The 23,204-nt window shown below is 36.7% G+C and overlaps 2 protein-coding genes across 3 annotated transcripts in view; both read right to left on the reverse strand.

Annotated features, from left to right (window-relative positions):
• The window catches only part of LOC106067685 (atrial natriuretic peptide receptor 1-like), a 486,432-nt gene that overhangs the window by 206,916 nt on the left and 256,312 nt on the right, over nucleotides 1-23,204 (reverse strand). Inside the window, exon 1 of one of the 2 annotated variants that reach the window (XM_056016969.1) lies at nucleotides 462-747. The exons of the other annotated variant lie outside the window; for it this stretch is intronic. Within the exon in view, the coding sequence (XP_055872944.1) occupies nucleotides 462-732 (271 nt within the window). The 5' untranslated portion in view covers nucleotides 733-747. Of the gene's footprint in view, nucleotides 1-461; nucleotides 748-23,204 lie in introns of those variants that run through there. 2 annotated transcript variants of the gene reach the window in all.
• Nucleotides 2,380-3,767, reverse strand: LOC129923914 (atrial natriuretic peptide receptor 2-like). The gene has a single exon (XM_056016974.1). The coding sequence runs from the start codon at nucleotides 2,916-2,918 to the stop codon at nucleotides 2,400-2,402; it is 519 nt and encodes a 172-aa protein (XP_055872949.1). The 5' UTR covers nucleotides 2,919-3,767; the 3' UTR covers nucleotides 2,380-2,399.

Below are 23,204 nucleotides of genomic sequence, written 5' to 3' on the forward strand. Positions count from 1 at the left end.
GTTGTAAAAAAAGCTCCCACAACCTTGTCACAATCCAGGCGCCGTTCCTCAAGGGGCGTTACATAAATGGCGTGTCCTGCACGGTTAGCCTGGTATAGAAAAGGAAAATGACAGGCGTCCCTGTGCACGCGGTCTCTGGCAGCGAGTCTGACACCCCGCCAGACAGAACAGTGTACACTGTTCTCATTCAGGCCGGTGAAAGGGAGCTCTTGTTCACTTTTGCTGGCCTGGAGTTCCAAGAGCCGAAGGCTCAACTCTACCTGACAGTTTCAAGAAGAAGAAGAATACTAGTATTGACCAATTTTTAAATATATAATGGTGAAAACAGCATAGCAATGTCTAGTTTATACAAATACTTAAGAATGTTTTGGAATCTAGTTTGACAGTTTTGCAGTTCCGGTGTGGTCGTTTATTTGGAAAGAGATCGATACCAAACGTTTTTCATCACTACCAAAACTTACCTCGTGCGTGCAGCGATACCTGCCTCAGTATCGCCTCGTAGTTTGTATTGTTCTGCCTCTCGTCAAAGTCTTTGTTGAACGGCCGCTCCTTGTAGACGCCCAGGAAGTCATGGAAGACAGCCTCCGCCGAGAAGTAGCAGCTCTCTTTGGTGCTGTTCAGCTGCCGTACGTCGTGGAACACCAGCGCCAGGTGACGCCAGGAGAATATTTCCAATATGTTCAGAATGACCTCACTGACCTCTGCGTGCGTGCCCTTTGATGACAAGGTCATGAGTTCAACAGTATTACATCTAGTATCTGAATACTAGTATTTAACCCTAAACTCTTCTATCCTATTAATATATATTTTTTAACTTTTAAAAAGAAATTATTTTATGTTCAATTTATAAAGGAGTTGTTTTTATAAAGTGTATGTTATTTATTTTAGGCTGTGTTTAAGGCTAAAAGAAGAATCTAAGACTTTGAGAGTAAATGCTACAGAATAATGTTGGGTATCAGATGCAAGGAGAAGAAGACACACGAGTTTGTTCTTTTAGAAGTCAACACTCTGATTGCCCAAAAGGGAATAAGTCCTTACTACTGTGAAAAGAAGAAAGCTGAGCTGGTTCAATAAGTCCTTACTACTGTGAAGAGAAGAAAGCTGAGCTGGTTCAATAAGTCCTTACTACTGTGAAGAGAAGAAAGCTGAGCTGGTTCAATAAGTCCTTACTACTGTGAAGAGAAGAAAGCTGAGCTGGTTCAATAAGTCCTTACTACTGTGAAGAGAAGAAAGCTGAGCTGGTTCAATAAGTCCTTACTACTGTGAAGAGAAGAAAAATGAGCTGGTTTGGTCATATTGCAAGACTTGACTCGCTGTCAAACGTAATCTTTTAATGTACTGTGAAGGAAGCACAAAGAAAGAGTCGTCCAAAGAAAAGCTGAATGGATATAGAAAGAGAATAGACCGACCTCTCTTGATAGAGAATAGACCGACCTCTCTTGATAGAGAATAGACCGACCTCTCTTGATAGAGAATAGACCGACCTCTCTTGATAGAGAATAGACCGACCTCTCTTGATATCCTGCTAAGAACAGCTGCTGACCTAGAAATGAGGAGGGACCTGGTGACGCGAAGTGTTAGCGCACTCAGAAAGTCAAGCTACAGTTGAAGATGGTGATTGGTCAGATTGTCATATACAATATATATGTTATAAATTCAAGGGACCTGGTGACACGAAGTGTTAGCGCACTCAGAAAGTCAAGCGACAGAGGAAGATTGTGATTGGTCAGATTGTCATATACAATATATATGTTATAAATTCAAACCGCCCACATTTTTTTTTTTGTCACTTCGTAAATGTAAATTTTAGATGTAAATAATGTTAAACATTACGTTGTAAGGTGCTAAATGGTGAATTTATATTTGATAATTTAAATCAGAATTTAAGAATTAGGTAAAAATTAAGGCACATTATCATTATTATTTTATTTTCTGTTCAGAACCAACTATAGAAATATAATAAAAGTATAATTTTTGGCAAAGAGTTCTAAGAATGGTGGGACAGCGTGAGTTGAGGAGCTATTTTTTAGAGAATTGGGCTGAAACAGGAAGCTGTTTAAAGAAGATGATCTGTCTAGATGGCGTCGTCAAGTAGATTTGAATGAACTGGAAGTATCTTCCGATTCTTATATCATCTTGAATGTAAACTTCTTTTGAAATATAAATACACTACATTTAAAGTATATGTATACATAAATTGCATAGTTGTATTATTTTTTAAAAGAATTTCGAGCTTAAGTTGAATTAGTTTTTAAATGGACAATATACATAAGCAAACAGGTAAGAATTAAGAAGTGTATAGTTATATGGACGTACTTGAAGACCTTTTCGTATCAGGCAAAAAAAAGAGATACATAGATTTTTGGAAGCACAGCATGATGGTGTGACCACTATATAGGTCAGCTGTTTGTAACATTACGAGGGACACTTACCTGAACTCTTGTGAGCAGTTTATACTCTGCTTTATATTTAAACGCAGTGACCAGCGCCCCTGCCGAAAGCAAGGGAATTCCCCAAGAGGAGGCAAACCTGGCCACAGGGGCAACGCTGTAGTCACAAGCCGGGCCGAAGAACACGTGGGCAGACCTGTTGATGTACATGTTAATAGCGGCCAGGGGGCCGATAGTTTCCGAGCACTGGGAGTCCGCGGTTCGAATCTCCACCCGGTAGTCTTGCAGGTGCTTGAAGTTCCTCGCGATCACCTCTTCCCAGGCGATGGCGATGGCCGGGTGCACCAGGGGCATCAACCACTTGTGGTGGCCGTGGTAGGGGAGGATGATGCCCGCTTTGATGACCTTTCCCGACTCCTCGGTGTAACAGTACGTTTGGGGCGCCATGCTCGTCGTGTGGCGGCCGAAATAGAGCAAGACCACGAGGAGAGCGGCGACCACCGCAGGTGATCTCAGCAGGGATTCCATAACGTCACCAGCGCCTGCAGCATCGCTACTAAGCACAGGATGTTGCGCCTAGAGAGCACATTGCCCAGTAGACTACACAGCAGTGATATCTCTGGATGTTACATTGCAATAGGACTCTACTTTCTCATGAGTGTGTGCGGTTTCTGAGAGAATTGCTTTGATCCAAGCTAACTTCACACTTACAAAATAGAACGGCATTCTCGAATGATTTAATTGTTGTTTTACAACCAAATATTTATTGAGCTTTAAAGATCTCATGGAAGATATTCCATTAATAATATAAAAAAAAAAGACACACTTAAGAAATAAGCTAAAATGTTTCTAAAATTAGATTGTCGCTCAGAAAAAGTATATATTAGATCAAAATAGAATTAAAATGCTCTGATAGATCGTGAAGGAAACTCTGTGTTCAAATACTTCAAACATGCAAGTGGCTTTTACCAAGAAAAAAACCTGAAACTAGCCCATAAAAAATGTCAAGGATAACATTATTTTTTGTTACGCTCGAGTTCTTGTTGAGTCCGATATCCTTATGACGATACTATTTTCTTCAGTTTTATTCAAGTAGATTAATTTAACATTTTGCAAACACCACTGTGGCAATGGAAATCATGTCTTTCTTTAAAAATATGTATTTTTTTTACGGTGGCATTACTTTGAGCTGATGACTTGCCAGTATGCACTTTTTGTAGACAAATCTTTATCACATTTTTGGCTTCCTTCACAGCAGCGTTTTCCAAAATGAAACAAGTTTCGTTCTCAATGTTCTACGGCATTTCCTTAGGTGTATTAAAAAAATATTGCCAACCTTCTAGAGATGACTTTTTTTCAGTCTAACAATTACTACATAGCTAAATGAAATTAAATATTGATAATTTCATAATATAGTATAAAACTATATCGGAGTATTGTTCTCAATTAGATAGTTACAATATTTGTGGATGCTCTACTTTCTGTCGCTAGACTTTCAAACTTCAACGTTAGATGATCACTGATGCTAGAGAGTGAAGCTCATGTGAAGGCTAGTGAGACCGGTGGAACGCATAGAATTAGATGGTGAATCATTTCATAGTGTTATGGTTCAGTATAACGCCGTTTATCCGGATGTCAGTTATCCGGACATTTAAATACATAGACTGCCTTTAATGCTGATGTACAGCGAAAAATCAGCGAATATTTATGTCTGTAGTCTGTAATGGTAGACAACTACGTATGACGCCCTCTACCTATGTATATTTATTTGAATTTAATCTTTACGTACGGCGCTATACCTCCATATGAATTTTCTTTATATTGTTGGTGAAATGGACTGTTAATAATATTCCGCATTGGGTAATCCAGGCAATCGATTATCCGGACAGACTCCGTTCCCAGTTAATCCGGATAATCGACGTTCGACTGTATAAACAGTGATAGATAAATGCTAAGACACTGAGAATTATCACAACCAATATTAAACTTAGATTTATTACATTCACTTTCTCGCGGACAAATTGGCGTTGTAATAAAGAGATAAACTAAAAAGAACAAATTTGCAACAATGTTATTTTAAAAAATATTATTCAATATTATATTATTTATTATATTTTGAATTACCCGTATTTTCACCTGGGGATGTTTGGTAAAAAATCTATTACACATTTGCCCGAAAAAAAAAAAAAAGGTTCATAGTACTAAAACCTTTACTAAAAATCGATTGCGGTCAAAGGGAAATAACCAGCTTTATTTTAATTGACCGAAAAAATTTCAGATTGTTTTTCTTGAGTAGTTTTCTTCAGCATAGTCGAAGAATATGGGTATTTCTTTTTGGTCCTGACTGTAACAATTAGGTTTGGGGGACATGAGGAGTATTAGTTATTGAAACCAGTAGGACAATACGCAATGAAGAATAGATACGTTTGCTATTGATGATTGAAAATGATACAAGTCAAGTCCATTACACCTCTACAGCCATTTTTTGCTATTCAATAATTGGTTCACTTAATCTACGTATTTATTATACATTTGAACAGAAACACATATCTTTCGTACACCTTAATTAACTGTACTGTCGCTTCTTTCTTAAAAGTACACATTTTTCTTTTGTTAGAATAACATTACATTATGTTTTAAATTAATAGTTTGAAATACTTGATTATTGCGGCCCAAAGTGACCCTTCAATATCATAACTCTTACTTTTAATAGACAAATACATTGAAATATAAATCAATAATTAAATTCATCCCAGAGATAGAACATTAATAAATTATCATCTTGACTTCACCAGATATCCCACTATGTTTTCATGGCGCTAACCTTACGCAAGGGAAGTAACAAGAAAATATACTGTACAAGAACCCTTTACGCATAAAGGAGACAGCATTTCATACACTTCTACTGCAACTCTATACTCTAAGCCGAGTCTAAGCCAACGGTTCCCAAACTTTTCCTTAACGGAACACTTCGCACATTCTGAGTATTTAGCGGAACACTTTGATTATTTTTTTAGAGAGATTAATTCACGTGGTGGCCTACTAGATAATTATTCCAGTAGTTCGAGGTAGGCCTCGCGGAACACTAGGGTTCCATGAAACACAGTACGAGAAACACTGCTGTTTGCGTTCTTACTTAGAGGTCTGCACAAGTTCAATCACAACTAAGCTTAATATAACAGATGGAACATTTGAACTTCGCGAAATATCAATGCCTGTGCCTCAACAAGATGCAGGTTTATAGGATTCTAGATTTTATAAAACGTAATAACACTTAACGCAGAATTTTTTATTCTTGCAAACTATTTATTTAAAAAAAAAGGTTTGGGGTGATATATATACACATATAGGCCTCTTTAGTCACACAAGAAGTTGCTAAGGGAAAAAGATCGTCTCTCGAGACGTAAAAATGCCACAGATATATATATATATATATATATATATATATATATATATATATATATATATATATATATATATATATATATATATACAGAGAGAGAGAGAGAGAGAAAGAAAGAGGCAGACAGACAGATAGATAGATAAATAGATAGATACAGCAGCGTAGCAACCATGGCGCGATGGGGTTCATTGCGCCCGGGCCCACGACCACTAGGGGCCCAAACGGGGCTATGTAAGGGAATGTGTTGACTATAAGAGTTTTTAAGAGTTTAAATGCATCACACCAGTGATGCCCAACCTAATTCAATCTGCGGCCATTTTAATTTCCAACACTAGTGCCGCGGGCCACATGATCGAAAAGATACAAAAACTTGATTAGACATCTTCTTACGCGTCAGAAAATGTTGCAAGTTCTATTTATGTTTTATTTTTGTTTTTTGTATAACAGCCCCACTTTCCGTATAAAACAAAAATTTTGGCTAGCATGTTATCATGTCCCACAAAAAGTAAAGATCCGTTCACTTTTCCTGGTAGGTTCTATATTCTGAGTCCTATTTCATAAACGCACACATTTCAAATGCCTTGGTAGCAATCTGTTAGAAATAAAATTGAGGTCCATGACGTAGGTAAAAATACATTTGTAACATTTTTTTTCAGGGAGGAGGATTTTCTGTATTTAGTGCCGACCTTTCGGCGGGCCGGATGGAAGCACGTCTCGGGCCGGATCTGGCCGTATTTTGTGCATCACTGCATCACACTATTAAATTATTTCAAATAAATCATGTTCATTTTTCTTAAATTATATTTCTGGTGTCCGAGCAAAATAACAATATTATCTAGTAAAGGAAGATAACTCTTAAATTGTCAGTACAGCGTTTCATTTAAATCTAACGTGTTCGATTTTTTATTTAATAATAATAATAATAATAATAATTAATAATAATAACTACGTGTAAGCCTACTCATTGTGAAAGTGTTTTATATGATGAATTATATTTGTTTTTGTTTTGATTCATGTGTTATTTATATTTATTACATTGATATTACAGTGCCTATAAACTAATTGAAATACTTGAATTATTTGTTTGAGTAAACAGTAACTGTAAGGTGATTGTTGGGGATAGACATGAGAAACCGTCATTCATACGCACATTTCGTAACAATGACCACGTTATTTAATCACGAATTACCTATATGAAGACAATATGTCTTGCAATTCTTTGAAGTAACAAACATTTGTTCATGTAAACCGAGCTTTAGATCACAATCGACATTCTACTCTGTAGCTTGAACATTAATTTCTTTAAAGAGTCGCTTTAAAAACCATCGTCTCCAAACTAGAAGAAGCCGATGTAAAACAGGACAGTTGCACTGTGGGAAGTCCCTGAACTCAAATTCTTGTGAAAACCAATGCACATTCAGAATATATGAAGATTCAGTATGTGACTCGGAGTCCCGAAATGGTAGACGGTTGACCAATGACATTGGCCCTTTCAATGATCCGCAGTGACCTGGCTTTGTTGAGAGATTATGCTAGTTTTGTAAATAAATATATTGTGCATTGTTTTTACTATTTAGCGACGGTAATAGCAGTGACATAGTCAGACGAATGACGTAGACAGAATGCGGGTACATGATAGGTGAAGAATATGGCTTGGGCTTGTAGAAAGATGTATAGTGAATAAAATGCTAATTAAAACGACGGCTCACCCCCATCTGTAAATAAACATCAGTTAAAGTCTTTCCAAGTTTTAGCAAAGACAAACAGACACAAACACTCTTTTGTTCCCCTGGCAATCAAATCATTAAATAGGAACAATCTGATATAAACTTTGTCACATGTAAATTATGAGTGAGTCTGGTGTGAATGTACACTTTGGTTTCTTATAGTTATAATGTTTTTTGTTTTGTGTAATGCACAAAATGTAAGACAAATTTCCATATGGACAATAAAGATTATTATTATTATTATTATTATTATATTAAGTTATACTTATGTGTTGTGTCCCTTGGATGTCATTAGAATAAGTGAAGTAGTGTAAGACAACACACACAATCCATGACAGGACCAGACAGGCCAGATTCAAAGCTTGAGGAAATTGTTCTCCTTAACCCCATGAGGAACAGCTGTACCGTGTGTACTGTCTGGAGTACAAGTTTGTCTTCATTGACATGTACTCTCTCATTAGATACAGTAGAGCCCAGTTTGGGTTCAGTCACTCTCAGCATATAGGAGGGGGCCCAACTTCGCATAACTGATCCCGGGCAGACAGACAGACTGGTAGGCAGGCAGGCAGATAGATGATAGACAGATAAATGACGCGTAGGACGTAATCATCTTCTTTTTTGAAGTAACGTCTGTATTATAAAAGAAAGAAAGAAAGAAAGAAAGAAAGAAAGAAAGAAAGAAAGAAAGAAAGATAGATAGATAGATAGATAGATAGATAGATAGATAGATAGATAGATAGATAGATAGATAGATAGATAGATAGATAGATAGATTTGAAACAGAGAGAGAGACAGATAAAGACAACAACCAATATGAAATGATTATCAATACCTTCCAATACACAAACCAGAAGTGCGTTAAGTCATTCCAAGACAAGACAAAACGCTTGACCTGTCGATAGATCTCTTTGACTGGGACCTGAACTCAGGCAAAGCCAATCTTCAGATTAAACAAACTGAACACTGGACAGTGGTCAATAGTTGTCTGCTCCCAAGAGTTAAAGTATGGTCCGGTCATTGGTCAAAGAATGTTCTGGGAGTATGTACTTTGTTAACACCAGTTTTTTAGTTTGTATTTTAATTTATGAGTAAGCGTGGACGTGAAAGTAAACGTGTGTGTGTGTGTTAAAGTGTGTGTGTGAGAAAGTGTATGTGTGTGTGTTAAAGTGTGTTTGTGTGCGTGCATGTGTGTGAAAAAAGTGAGGATGAAAATACGCTAGTCTGAACCGACAAGATCACAAATGAGGTCATGTGACAATTAACGAAGCAGCCCAACGAAGACGATATCTTTCAGAGACGCTGGCAATGGATACTCCCTCGCCTGGAACCCAAAACTATAAGGAAGAAGGGAAGGCCCCAACAGTTACATAACGCCGACATATGGTTGGATGCAGATACCTGATACAGATGTCCTGAAGGTCCGAGAACGTCCAGTTCCCTATTAAAGGACCTCTTGACCAAGGAAAGGCTTTTATCCATGGCCAGGATGAGGCATTGGCTCTTCACCAATCCCTCTGTCCGAAATCCCGCCTTATCCGAAACGATCATATATTCACGTCCGGTATGTCGCTAGACACGACCCCCTTGAGCCCCGCACGAGCCGCGTGGGGGCCTTTCGTATGCCTATAATGTCCCACCGAACCCTGCGAGGGTCCATCACAGCGCGTATGGCCCCCGATGGGGAACGAATCGGTGGGGGGTTGGAAGCCAAACAGATTGGCAAGGTCCCTCAACATCTTTTATTAATATTTCAACCCGGGAATCTTGTTCATGTTAGCCTATGTGCTAGTCAGTGTGATTGTTTTGTCTGGCCATTAATGTTATAATAATAATAATATTAATAATAAGGCTTGTCTTCGAGTCCGAAGATTAATAAGGAATGCAGTGTTTCCCATGGCTACGCAGCCCCCAGCTGTGACCTACATATTTTATAATGCACTGACAAACGAACGCATTGATCTTTATTGTTGACACGTCGAATGAAAGAGAGCTTAATGCAAAATGCAGTTTAAATTGTCGTCGAGAGAGGGGTTGGGGAGAGCATTGAAAGAATAGCAGGCCTCTGTAAGAAACCAGTAGAAGAATAAAGTTTAGTAGTTACATAGAGACGATATGTTCTACACAGAGTTTTCGTTAGTGTATTCAAACCGATATATTAACTTTCATTCTTAGCCTTTATAGAAATATCTCAACTATGTCTAGTAGGCTCCTTATGGTATATACTAGTTAACAAATAAAAAAACATTTTAAAATGATAGGCCTTTAATATTTTATTTGCTTGTGAGTCTTCATTGCTTGTTTGATTTGTATCACTGCGCTGCGCATGAGCGAGACATTATGAATGGAGCTATTAAAATGACTAATTGACCTAAATCCAATAAAGAATATTGAGTTCAAAGACCTGGACAACTTTATTTTAGAGTCTTCAGCTTGTGGTAGCGCTACTTTACATATGTTTGGTTTAGCGTTTGTATCTAAGGAACATTTAAAATAATAATAAAAATAATTATCTTTATTATCCGTGAGGAAATTTATTTAACAATTGTGCCTAAAAAAAAACATAATTAGAGTACACAATCTTTACAATGGCACAAAAAATACCAAAGTTTCTCTTTAACATTACATGCGAAAATGTACAAAGTAAGTTGCATTCTATTATTTCATTGCCAAAGGAACAAAAGAGTTCTTGTTATCTATTTGTTTTATAAGATCGGCCAAACGGTTTTGATTTGTATTCGGGACATACCTACATACATACATACTCCTTACATTATGTGTTATATAATAGATATTAAGCAAACATTCTCAGCGTCAGTTAGTTCTAGATTTAAAACAGCGTCTGACCAACAGCCATTGAAGATGGAGTGGAGGTCACACCATTGTTCAAGACGTCACCCATACTTTCTATCTTCGATCCACACCCCCACACCTCCATTCACCCATCCCAACACCTGATCTCTACACACAGACACTCACACGTTACGTCTACTTTTGATTAAAAGTCCCATCCTCAAGGACACGAAATGAGCCAAAAAAAAGAAAAAGAGGATCACCTATTTTTTTCCCCTCTAAAAATAGAAGATTTCTTTTCGGACATATCATCATTGGCGGGCCAAATCATGAGTTCACATGCGAAGAACTGCATAGAAAAAAAAACAGCAACAAAAAAAAAAAAAAAAAAAAAAACATGACGAGCCAAAGAGAACATGATTTTCTTTCTGCTGCACTTTTAAGATTGAAATAACCTTTTCTTTTTCCTCTCCCTAGTTTTGGTGACATAATCCTGGCCTACTTGATTACAAAAAAAAAAAAAAAAAAGTATTTAAAAATAATAATACCAAGAAATTACATACTGGCATAACAGTTCGGTCATAGTGACCTGAATTTTTCCAATTTCGGACAGGCAGACAAAGTTCTAAAGCGGAAATGGGAGGATATGAATTTTTTACAGGCATTAACAATGATTTATTTTTAAAAAATGAGAAAGCACCACAGCACTCCTTTTAATGCAACAAGAAGAGAGAGCATAAAGACTTGACATTGTGACACTAGGTTTGGGGGTTTATTTGTTGACTCTCACCAAATAAAGCTTCAATTATGAAAACAAAAGTTTTTGTATTATATATATTTGTAGTGCTGATTATACAACAGTGCAGAATCTGTGTCTGTACGTGACATAACAGGCCTCCAAAAACTCCAAATTAATATTATAATATATATATATGACATTTTCAACAACATAATATAAAGAAAACTGAAATTAAATTATTTAAGTGCTGTTTCGCCATTTTCTGTTAAAATTCTTTTGTGTTATATTATCAATGATATTACTTATGACCCATTAAACTGATTGGAAAACTTATAATAGCAATATTAAAAGTACTTTTTTTTACAATGATTCAGATAACAATTATAATAGTTAGTTTGTATTATATCGATTGTGCTTAAGACTTTTTTTTACCTGATTGTAAAACGTGCTGTTGAAAAGTTTAACTGTCACAGTCTATCTGAAACGAATGCCTTTACAAGTATTTTATAGACAATGGGAGCCTGACTCCATTGACATCCCCTGGTCATAACAACCTTGAAACCAAAGACATCCTATACGCTGAGCTTGTGGAGGGAGTCAGACCCAAGGGTCGCCCAAGACTAAACTACGGAGATGTCTGCAAGCGAGGCATGAGAAACACAGGCATCAATGAAATTATTTGGGAGGAGATAGCCCAAAACCGGACAGCATGGAGACAGACTGTACGTGCTAGTACGAACTTCGCCGAGAGCAAAACAAACGAAGCTGCATCAGTCAAGAGAAAGAAAAAGAAAGCTGCCCTGTAATCTAGCCCTAGGACAGATGCATAAACATGCAAGAACTGTGGCAAACTCTGCCGCTCCAGAATTGGTTTGATCAGTCACTCCAGATTCTACCCTGTCTCAAGACAAAACCAAAGCCAGTGACTCATCAATGAGCATCCATTGGAAGGACAGAAGGAGCCATATATTGCAACATTCAAAATGATTACTTTTATTTACAACATAATATATGCAATAAGAATAATATTAAAGAAAAAATAAATTAGCACCAATTTTCGAACAACTTATGACGATTCAAGGGAAGTAACTGGATATGAAAGGCAGTAATTTAAGGAGAATATGAACATTAAAATTAACGGGGGAAAAAAAAAAGAATCTCCATTAAATTGTAAGTGGTGTTATATTCCGCCATTGATTGCAGCTTTATAATTGTAGATTCTCAAACTTCATCTGCAATTCAACACTGAGAATATTTCCCCGGCGTTCTCTTGGCGAGCAGACGTCTTCGTATTGACCTCTGCACGCGGCACGTGATCTTTACATCGCAACGCCACTGAAGAACAAAAGAGATCGATAATTAAATTTAAAAAAAAAAAGATATGATGGTGTAAAATTATTGACATGTTCTTGGCGAAACTTGATCGATAATTAAATTTAAAAAAAAAAAGATATGATGGTGTAAAATTATTGACATGTTCTTGGCGAAACTTTTTTTTCTCTATCCCACTTAAATGTTACCCTTGAGCCTGACCCCCCCCCCCTCCAACGCACTTACACCCCTACATGCCAAAACTCCCATCAACACTTATGACAGGGGAGGCTAGAGGCGAGAAATAAATCAAATTTCTGGTGATTGGAGACCTGCACTCAAATATTCCAGATGTTGACAGGGTCAGCATGCTTTGACACTAAGTGAAATCAAGAGAAGGGAGAGAATTACATATTCGAGTAAAGACACATTGGAAAAAAAATTAACAAAAAAAATGAAATGACTTTGCTTTCAAAACATCTATACTACAGGAAACGTATTCGCATGGTTTGAGATTATGGTATTAATTAGTTGTATTTTTTATTTAATTGTATGTTATATTTATTGTTTATTGTTACTGCTTTGTATGCGAGATCATATCCCGAAAACATGTATTCAATTTGCTAATAATTTCTGGAATATTTACTTTACAAATAGATCACCATACTAGCATTCGTTCTAGCGATATCAAAAATTGTAATTTTGTCAAAATCATATGTAGACTGATCTACCTTCTGGTATGGTAGTACTCTATTGAAACAAAGACATTGACTATTAAGACTCATCAAAACAGCACCTTGTATCGCTCAAACAGGTACCAAGTCTTGAAGATCTAGTTCATGAGAGGTGCCTTTCCAAAACATGTTAAACCCTGAAAGTTAATGTGCACACATTGCACCAGAGTAACATCAGATCTGGGGACGAAGTGGTGGGCTCCTCTCCATTTAGGAAAAATTTAAAAATCAGTTTCAGTCAAGAGCTTACAAAGTCATGTAAAAGCCTAATTTATAAAGTGATGGTAGTATGTGTGTATGTGTGTGTGTGTATGTTTTGTATGAGAATATTGTTAATGTTTGCATCTCTATTTGTATTGTTGAAGAAAGGCGCAGAAGACGGAAAGAAAACTGAAATAGACCCCTTAGCCGACAACGGCTTTGTCTACATGAAATGTGGAAAAATATACAGGACTCGACTGGGTTGATAGTCATCTGAAACACTGAGCACGTCTATCATCTTCGGAATCGAATACACTGCAGTTATAGTGATGCTGAGGTGTACACATGTAGTCAAACTGAATATCTAATTTGTTCAACTTTAAACCAATACAATTATCTTAACCTAACGTTGGAGGATGTAGCACTATGTGCTGCAAGGTGCCTAAAGGTCACAAAAGCTTCTGATTTCTCTTGAGATTTATCCCAAAGTCTTTCCTATGTTAGTACAGTCGCAATTTAGAAGGAGTCTGAATTAAGAGTTCTCCATCTCCTAGGTGGGTGGCGAGTCTTGGCTGTCGAGCCCTTAGTTCCAAAAAAGCTTATTGGTTGCTCGCCTTCACTACTTCTCCTATGAGAGATAATGACTTACTAAGCAGAACCTTCTCAAATATTTTTGTCTAGCACTATTTCAAATAGAACAACATAACGATGCTTCCAGACCGTGTCTAGAGTCTTGGGCTGGCTCTTAGAAGTCTATGGGGGAATACTTTGACAAATCAATAGTCCATTACTACGACTTTTGCCACTTGAAGTAATCTTAGCATTAAAAACATCCAAAAAAAACTGTTTCATATGCTCCAGGAGAAAAAAAAAAGCATTACAAAGGAGCTGCCAAACTAGCATTTTTTTAGCTGCGGGTGTTGTGAATGAATCTGGAGATTTAAAGGGACACCACCACATTTTTTTTTGTAATTATTTGCGAAGTGAGGGAATAGGAGGTTGGCGAGCCAATAGGAAACATTTTAGCAATTAGTAGACTATAGAGGAGAGGAAGGAGGAAGTATTCCAAGCCAACTAAGAAACAAAATATGAATAAGAAAAAAAAACTTTAAAAAAAAACTTATATTAAGTGTATCAATTAGTTTGGTTCAGTCATATTATTAAATTTGTAATAAGCCTCGTACGACAATCTATAAAGGGGGCTAATTCAGTTTATGACACCACTTCAGCCAAGTACTATTTCTTTCCCTTGTTTGATATACCATAGAAAGTAGTTTATAAATAATTAAGTAATTTGTTAATTTTTGTCAGTGTCAATCTTCTTTCTCCATTCTTCTCTGTCATTGATAGAATTTCATTCTGATATTCTTTCTGAAAATATTGAAGTAAAGTAAGTAAGTTCCCTTTCAGACCTTGTAGTCAATAGGGCGGATGATGTAAAGGTCATCTGTTTCTTTGACCTACGGTTAACGAGGGTGTCATGTGGCCAGCACAATGACCAACCGCCTTTACTTTTCCCTAACTAGTCAGGTTCCCATTTAAAGCTGGATGGACCAAAGATCCCGAAAACAAAAATCCCAGTCTTCACCAAAATTCGAACCCGGAACCCCCGGTTCAGAAGCCAAGCGCTTCACCACTCAGCCACCGCGCCTCGAAAATATTGAAGCTTGCCCTTTTACCTGTCTGAGTGGACCACTTCGGGGGCCAATTTTGAGTTTGTGTATCCACACAAACTGCCTTTGTAACCTTGTTAATTTCTTGATTTGGCTAATGTTCTCTCCCCCCCCCCCCATCTCAATTTCCTATCTCTTTTGTCTTTGAGTTTCTCTCTCTGTTCGCTGTACATTATATTATTTCCTTCTCCGTTCTTTCGCTCTAATTTCTCCTATGCCGTCTCTCTATATCTCTTTCTCTTACTGCCCAAACTCCTCTCTATCGCTCTCACTTATTGTTCTTCTCTCTCTCCCTCCCCCTCTCTTTCTCTTCTATCTCATTTCTCTTGTTGATTTTCTCTCTTCTATCTCTTAAGCTTTTTTTCCCCTCTCCTTTCAATCGTTCTCTTATTTCTCTTTCTTCTAACTCAAATCCCTTTTTTTTTGTTGCTTTCTCTCCTCTCTTTCGTTTCTCTTCTCTCTCTACTCTCTTCTCTCTTTCTCCTCTTTGAAAATTATTTAAGACTCTCGGCTGAATTCAATCTATTGTCAGCGCTTGTGTTACGTCCCCTACTAGTTTATCACTTATCTTGTCTATGTCTAATATTTGGCTGGGAAATCCTCGACAGACGCCGTTGGAAACATTTTATTATGACCATAGATCCTGGCGTAACGGATCTAACATCTCCAGGAGGTTCTTGTGTATTGATTTCATACCACCCAAGTGCCGTTATTTCTGGCCATCAGTCCTCGAAGTGTAAATTGCTGGACACGGATAACGTTTGTGAACTTTTGTCATAATTTGTCTGGCGAACCTCTAGTCAAGAACGGCATTACAATCATGGAACTAATCTATCTATCAATCATGTCAATCATATTAGTAAAGATTTTCTATAGCGTGTCTTTAAGTGTGCAATGATCCGCTTTCTTTGTGGACACAAGAACAAGAAAAAAGGTACATTGGGGAAGGTTTCTGTGCTGCCTTTACTTTATGCCAAATGTAAAATAATGTCAATTTCTAAGCAGGTCAATACAAAGTTAGAAACTGAATACACTCTGTATGGTTAGGTTTTCTACAACTAAAGTGAATGTCACCTTAACTTAGAGTCTACGAGGACAGAAATGTCTCCCCAGAATAAGGCTCTACAGTCACATGAACAGAAAAAAAAATTACGAGATGACCATTGTCGCATTACGACAGAAAGAGGATCCAGTCATATTTAAAAGTAAAATTCTTTGGGCAGTAAATGCTCATTCTGAGGTTTGTAGTTTATTTCCGTTTCGTGTCACGGTGGCACCCGACCCCATGAAATGTGTGGTCACACTGCATGATGAAGCGGTAAAGGTCCAGTTGCCTTGGACTCAATGATCCACTCAGTTGATATGACACAGGACACGTGTTTGGAAAGTAAAATGGCCCCAGTTTGAACAATAAAAAGGTTTGGCCATCCAGGCAAGTGGGGATATAATGAAAGTGAAAACAATTATTTGGTCTCTAGTTCTCTTTCCATTTTTTTTATCTCGCTCTCTTTTCTTTCTCTGCTTTTCTCTCTATTTCTCTCAATTTCTCTCGTTCTTTCTCATTTCTCTCTCTCTCTCTTTCTTTTTCTCTCATTCTTTCTCTCTCTTTCGTTCTCATTCTCTCTCTTTCTCTCCTTCTCTCACTCTCTTTCTCTCTCGCTTTCTCTTTCTTTCCCTCTATCTCTCTCTCTCTTTCCCCCTCTCTCTATTTCTCTGTCTCTCTCTTTCTCGTTCCTATAACCTCTACCAATAAACTGGAGTTTCTACTTTGTTATTAGCGAAGATTTTCAAGTCTGCAATTTTCTTTACGGCTCAAAAAAAAAAAAAACAACAAAAAACAATCAAATATCAAAACCTGAGATAAGATTGTGTTTCGGATTTTCCCGCACGAGCTTTAAGAGTTGAATGTCACGGCAAAGGTCTAGAATTACAAGTGTATTAAATGACACGCGACATTATTGCTTTAATCGACATACTTTACGTAAATCAAAGAGCGAAGACTGTAAATCTTAAAATATATTTTGTGCACATTATTTATAAAGCCTTACAAATCAATCCTATGCGAGTTTTTTTAAGCCACGAAGTCTTGGATTGTTGGAACACCGTACCAGACATGAAGCATACGTCAAGGTTATTGTACTAAGTACAGGGAAGGCGATAATAGCTAGGGCTGGCAGATGGAGAGTTGGTTTCATAATGCGCCGGGTACGCTATGACTTTTACATCATCTGCTCTATAGACCACAAGGTCTGAAAGGGAAACTTTACTTTTTTTTTTTTTTTTACTCTATTCTGCCTCAACGTGGCACTCGGGTGAAAACGATCGCTAGAGGAAGTGATTAGGCTAAATGAATAGCAAAAACAAAACTCCTGTGGGAGTGTCCGAGGGAATGCGAGAGCTTTTCTCATTGCACGGTGCGGAGTTGCAAGAGAGCTTCCACCTCCCGTTGATTATCCAAGCGCCGTTCTCTAGAGACCGTTACACTAATGTCGATTCCTGCACGGTTAGCTTGTTAAAACATAGGAAGACGGCCGGGGTCCCCGGTGTTCTCGGTCTTCGGCCATGCATTCTAGCCCATGCGCCTGGAGTGTCAGGCACATTTTATACAGACATTGGCTTTGACATGTTCCAGACAGAGCGATTTGTTCAAGCAGGCTTACACGCCTTGAGTTAGATGGGACTACTGTGGCACTTTAAATAAGGTGGCAAGATAAAATAAGTGCTACGAAGGTACGACTGGCCTTGCGGGACATAAAATTGGTACAAGTGGGGGTCTCCGAGTCAGGCAAACCCTAGGGAACACTGCTAGATGTCTGGGCGGAGCGACAAGAGAGTGATATCATTGCAGAGCTTTGGTGCATAGAGGTTTACAATTGTTTGGCTAGTGCCTCGAAGATAGGTTTACTATGACAGCACTTTTGGTAACAAATAACGCTCGTAACATGGAGAAGGGAAAGTTGAAGGAAGAATGAGAGATTTTCATATCTAAATGTGAATCCATTAAAATCAAGCTTTCTGGTGTATCCGATTGTCACAGATGCCATTATAGAATTATTTGTACATTTCACATTTAAAAGAAATATAAACCCTTGACTGAGCCTCAGGAATTACCCCACAAATCTAGACCCTTGACAGCACCTCAGGTTTTACCCAAGACGTGATTATGATGTTGCAAATCTATTGGTTGATTTGAAATTAAACAAAGACATTTTTTTAAAGAGTTAGCGCCAGAGAATTGGCGAGAGTAGAGAGAGAACGGAGTCGATAAAATATTTTCATAGTAGTCAGTCGGTCTTCTAAGAGCTCTGTTTTAAAAGCCTTTGTGATATTTTGTGTTGATTGATCTGTAATTTGTACATAAGCTGTACTTACGTTTTATATTTAAATAAAGTTCCAGAGTTTTGTTTTAACAAAGAATCTTTTATTGTGATTCTAGATCGTCATTTACTCAGCTATTTTTAATTCAAGTAAAATCCCCGGCATCACTACACATTGTGACATCTTGCATGTGCAGTGTGTTGTGACACCGATGTATAGAATAAGTTGTATCCCTTAGCCCATAGTTTCCCAAACTGTGTTCCGAGGAACCCCAGTGTTCCGCCATGGTCTGAATAACTGTTCCACGAACTACTGGAATAATTAACTAGTAGGCCACTACCTGAATTAGCAGCTAAATAGTCAGAACGTTTGAAGTGTTCCGTTGAGGAAAACATTTGAGAAATACTGTCTCTTGAATCGTTTTGGCACCACACAAGATCTGTTGACCGTTTTTCTCCACAATCTTACTCTTTCTCTTCACCTTATCGTGCCCTCTCTCTCTCCCACACTCTCTCTCTCTCTCTCTCTCTCTCTCTCTTCACTCTGGGTCTCAAACACGTCTCCCTCTATTTTATTTAAATCTCTCTCTCATCTTATCGCCCACTCTCTCTCAATCTCTCTCTCTCTCTTTTCTACACAAATTCGTAACGTAAAGTATTCCGCGATTAATTTCCTATTAGAGCATATTAAAAGCTATTGACAAAGACACAATGTCGTCAAAACGGAAATGTAATTACAGTGTATGGAATGATGGGATTGATTTTTCCCCTTTTTTTTGCGTATGTGTGGTATTTTCAGAATTCCATTACCTCTATCTAAACATAGATTTTTGTCATGTTGTAAATGAATTTAACAGAATAATGAGTTACTATATGAGGCGATTTCGACATAGTGACATCTGACCTAATTAGGGATTGCATTTCGGTTTCATTGACATTGAAATAGTAAAACGGTCATCAATTTTACGCATAAAAAGAATTTTTTAGATTTAAATCTTTTTTTTTTCTAAATCAGATTGGTTTAAATGAAAAAGATTTCCAATTACATTAGCTGTATCGTCTAAAATATTTTCTTTTATATATATATTGAATAATTAGTTGAAATCTCATTATGAAAGGCTTTTAAAAAATAATTTGAACTAGGAATACATTAGAGTAAAAATTACGCAATAGATTTTTATTCATTTTTAATGAACTACATCTCAAGATAACGAATTTTTCTACGCTATATAATGGTCTCATATTTAGCGGTTTTCTAAAGTAGTTGAAAATCCTAAATCGATTTCGGAATTAAGACATATTATTAATGGAGTTTTGTTGGATACAGGAGTATCGAATAGGTCTACATTTCGTTATGTTCAACGTAAACATTGTTTTCTTTTAGATGCATAAAACTAGAAACCAAACAAAATAACATATATAGCCGCCTTCCCGCCTCATCCCCCTTTTTTTCAGCAACTAAAGTATCTATATATTCAATTATAAGTAACAGTATCGATTAGTTTGGATAAGTTCTGTCATCAAATTTGTAATAGATCTAGATTTCTAGACTAACAAAAATAAATCTGTGTGTGATTAGAAATATTTAACCAATTGTTTTTCTTTTGCACAATTTCATGCTTTTAGCTTTCTCGATACGCTATGATCCCATCCCTTGTCAGGACCAGTTGGAAAGGGGGGAAGAAGGGGGTATCAGGGTGATCGCTTTTTTCATTTATTTGTTAAGACAAAAGATAAATTCGAACTAAAGCTGTCTCAGCCCCTCGAGCCAAGACACTAACTACTCTGCCAATGAATCGCTTTAGAAAAAAAAGGTTTTATAGTAATCTAAACTTCAAACTTACAAAGTGGATAAAGGTAGCTAATTTAGCTTATACCACCACATCTGTCAAGAACATATTCTTTCCCTTCTTAAATACCAAACAAAATAATTAATTGCCAATAGTTATTTTACTAATCGTTAATTTTTATTTTTTTTTGTTTTTTGTTTTGTTAGGTAAAAGAAACAATTGAACACAATTTCAGCTTGATCCGAAATTGTGTGTAGGAGAAATAAGGTGTTTTTACCAGACAAACAGACAAGGTGGGTTGATATAGGCTTTGTAAAAATAAAAAATGCATTTAAACAACAAATTTCAAAACATCAACATTAATCCATTGTCATTGATCAGAAAATCAACATTCAAACGCTCAACATTTAAACAATAACATTGAAACATAGCAAATTAAAACATCAAAATATAATGTCAATATCAAAAACGAAAGGAAAAAAAAAGACTATAATAAAAAAGCTATGAGACGTCAACATTTAAACGTCCCAGAGTGATATGAAGTTAAATTTCCATCTCTCGTCTGAGTCGATAACTGGCGGCATGGTGACATATCAGTGACAACGTACTACTACGGGCTGGCATCAAAATTCATTAACATAAGCTTCAATGTCACGGGAGAGAGTTTTGGCATTAGTGTTCTTCAAGAGTTGTCAATAGTCTGACTAAAACGTTCTTCAACACACGGTAGACCATATCTACTATTGGATTTACCCAGAAAATGTGTATTTTGCACTAGTATGATAAAACAAAGTTTTGACAGTAAAGTGCCATCACTAAAACATAGCTACCATCTCTTGCAGAAGAGTTATTTCATGAAAGATGTTTTTTTTTCCATAACATATAACCTCCTTAAAGACAATGTTCACTCATTAAACCACAGTTAAATCCTCTCTTGCAGAAGAGTTATTACATGATAGATGATTTTTTTCAAAACATACAGTTAAACCGAGACCAATCGTTAAAGAAGGCCTTTACTGACCTGCAACGTCACAACCTGTGGGCAGTTAAACCGACATTGACACTGTAATTACATTTCCGTTTTGACGACATTGAATATATAGATACTTTAGTTGCTGAAAAAAAAAAGGGCGGGGGAGGTTTCTAGTTTTATGCATCTAAAAGAAAGTAATGTTTACGTTGAACATAACGAAATGTAGACCTATTCGATACTCCTGTATCTCAGGTCTGTACAACGAGGCAACGAGTTATTTGTCTACACTGCCCACAGGTTGTGACGTTGGGGGTCAGTGTTGAGGCCTTTTATAACTAATGGTCTCGGTTACATTATCTCTTGCTGAAGAGCTATTTCATTGAAAGAGGATTTTTTTTTCAAAACAAATAACCTCCTTGAAGACAATCTGCACCCATATAAATCATAGTAATATCAGATCTGAACGAAGTGGACGGTTCCTATCGGTATGAGCAGGATTAGAAAGAGCTACAAACTTAATGTATTCCACTTTCAGTCAAGGTGTGGTTCACAACTGAGATTGGACCAAAGCGCTCTGAGCATGCTATAAGCATGAAAGTAGCGCTATATAAAAGCTATAAATATATGTGTCGAGGTCTTTTGTCAACATCGAGAAGTACATAGAAGCCTAATTTATAAAGCGATGGTCGTGTGTGTGTGTGCGTGTGTATGTATGAATGTTGTTTGCATTTGCGTATATATTGTTATTGTTATAGTGGTAATGCTTAGGTGGACAACTGTAGTCAAACTGAATTTCCATTTGTTTAGACCAGGAAAAGTATCTCTTGTTTTCACAACTATATTCAAATACTATTTTTAAATGAGTCCGAAATGAAATCAATCATACAAATTGAAATCAATCATACAAAATGAAATCCATTTAACAAGCGACAAATCAACTAAGAAACGACCATATCCTCCACTTCCAATTTATTATAGATACTATTTATAAACAAAATATATTTTATTATTAAACTGCCGAAATATTTGAATACACTATAGAAATATGTTGTGAAATAAAAAAAAAACTTGAGATAATCAAAGGAGAGAACCGAACAATTACTGCCGTATATATCAATACTGCTAAATTTATCTCCTTCTCCCCATATAAAAGAAATTAAGTATTTGTGTGATTGATTCGCGTGTTGTCATGGAGAGTGAATCATTAGGCAAGGTTTCAACTTCATGTAGGAGTGGGTAGAATATTGGATAGCATGATTGGTACTCGCCAGACGATGTGACGTAAGTTAGTATAATAAGTGCTCTAAATTTACATTTTATTTCTTCCGTAGAAAATTATAATGCCTAATTCTATTGTACATATTTATTAAGTCCTTACGTTCAAAATAGATAAGAACTACATTGACAATATCATTACAGCATGTTTGCATCATATTTAAACTATGGAAAATATATACCTATACCTTAATTTAAGGTATTATTTTGGTTTACAGCTTTAAGAATATATGATACATATATAACAGTTGAAATGAAAATTATCACACTCTATTTTTTAAAATTCTTCTTGCAGGTCAGCAGAGGTAGAGGTGGGCAGCGTGCGAACTGGGAACTATCGTGACGAAGAGGCAGCCATCTGCAAGATTTTTGCGAGTGACTGTTCTTGATCCAATACCATTACAAAGCTACGTCTTAAATACAGCTGCTTTGTATTTTTTTTTTAGACATACATTTTTACATGGATTCAGTACTCTTTTTCTCTTTACTAAACTTGTTGGACGCCAAGTCTGGTCATTTTGGGCAACAAGTGTCGGTCAAGGTCAAAGTCGAACCCTGTAAAAGCTGTAATTACTTTCGACAGTCAGATGTGACTTACAGGATGTTGGCCGTAGGAACGTTTACTCGCGCGATAGAGACGGCCGGATGGGTGCTATATCTAGCTCATGTAAATTGGACAATAGCTCCAGAGGCGTTTCCTAATAGTGGATTTAAAGTAAATGTGAAATATTTAATTACTTTAATTTTTTTTTTTTTTTTTTTTTTTTTTTTTTTTTTTTTTTTTTTTTTCTAATAGGTATAAAGAATAGGGTGGATAACAAAACTGAAAATATTATAAATAATAATTTTGAAGATTATTCTTGTTTCTTATGCTGGGACAA

The sequence above is a fragment of the Biomphalaria glabrata genome, chromosome 18, assembly GCF_947242115.1.
Source record: "Biomphalaria glabrata chromosome 18, xgBioGlab47.1, whole genome shotgun sequence".
Taxonomy (NCBI): domain Eukaryota; kingdom Metazoa; phylum Mollusca; class Gastropoda; family Planorbidae; genus Biomphalaria; species Biomphalaria glabrata.

Coding starts and splice junctions, on each gene's coding strand:
- LOC129923914 (XM_056016974.1), bottom strand. CDS start 2,918: ATGGAATCCCTGCTGAGATCACCTGCGGTGGTCGCCGCTCTCCTCGTG.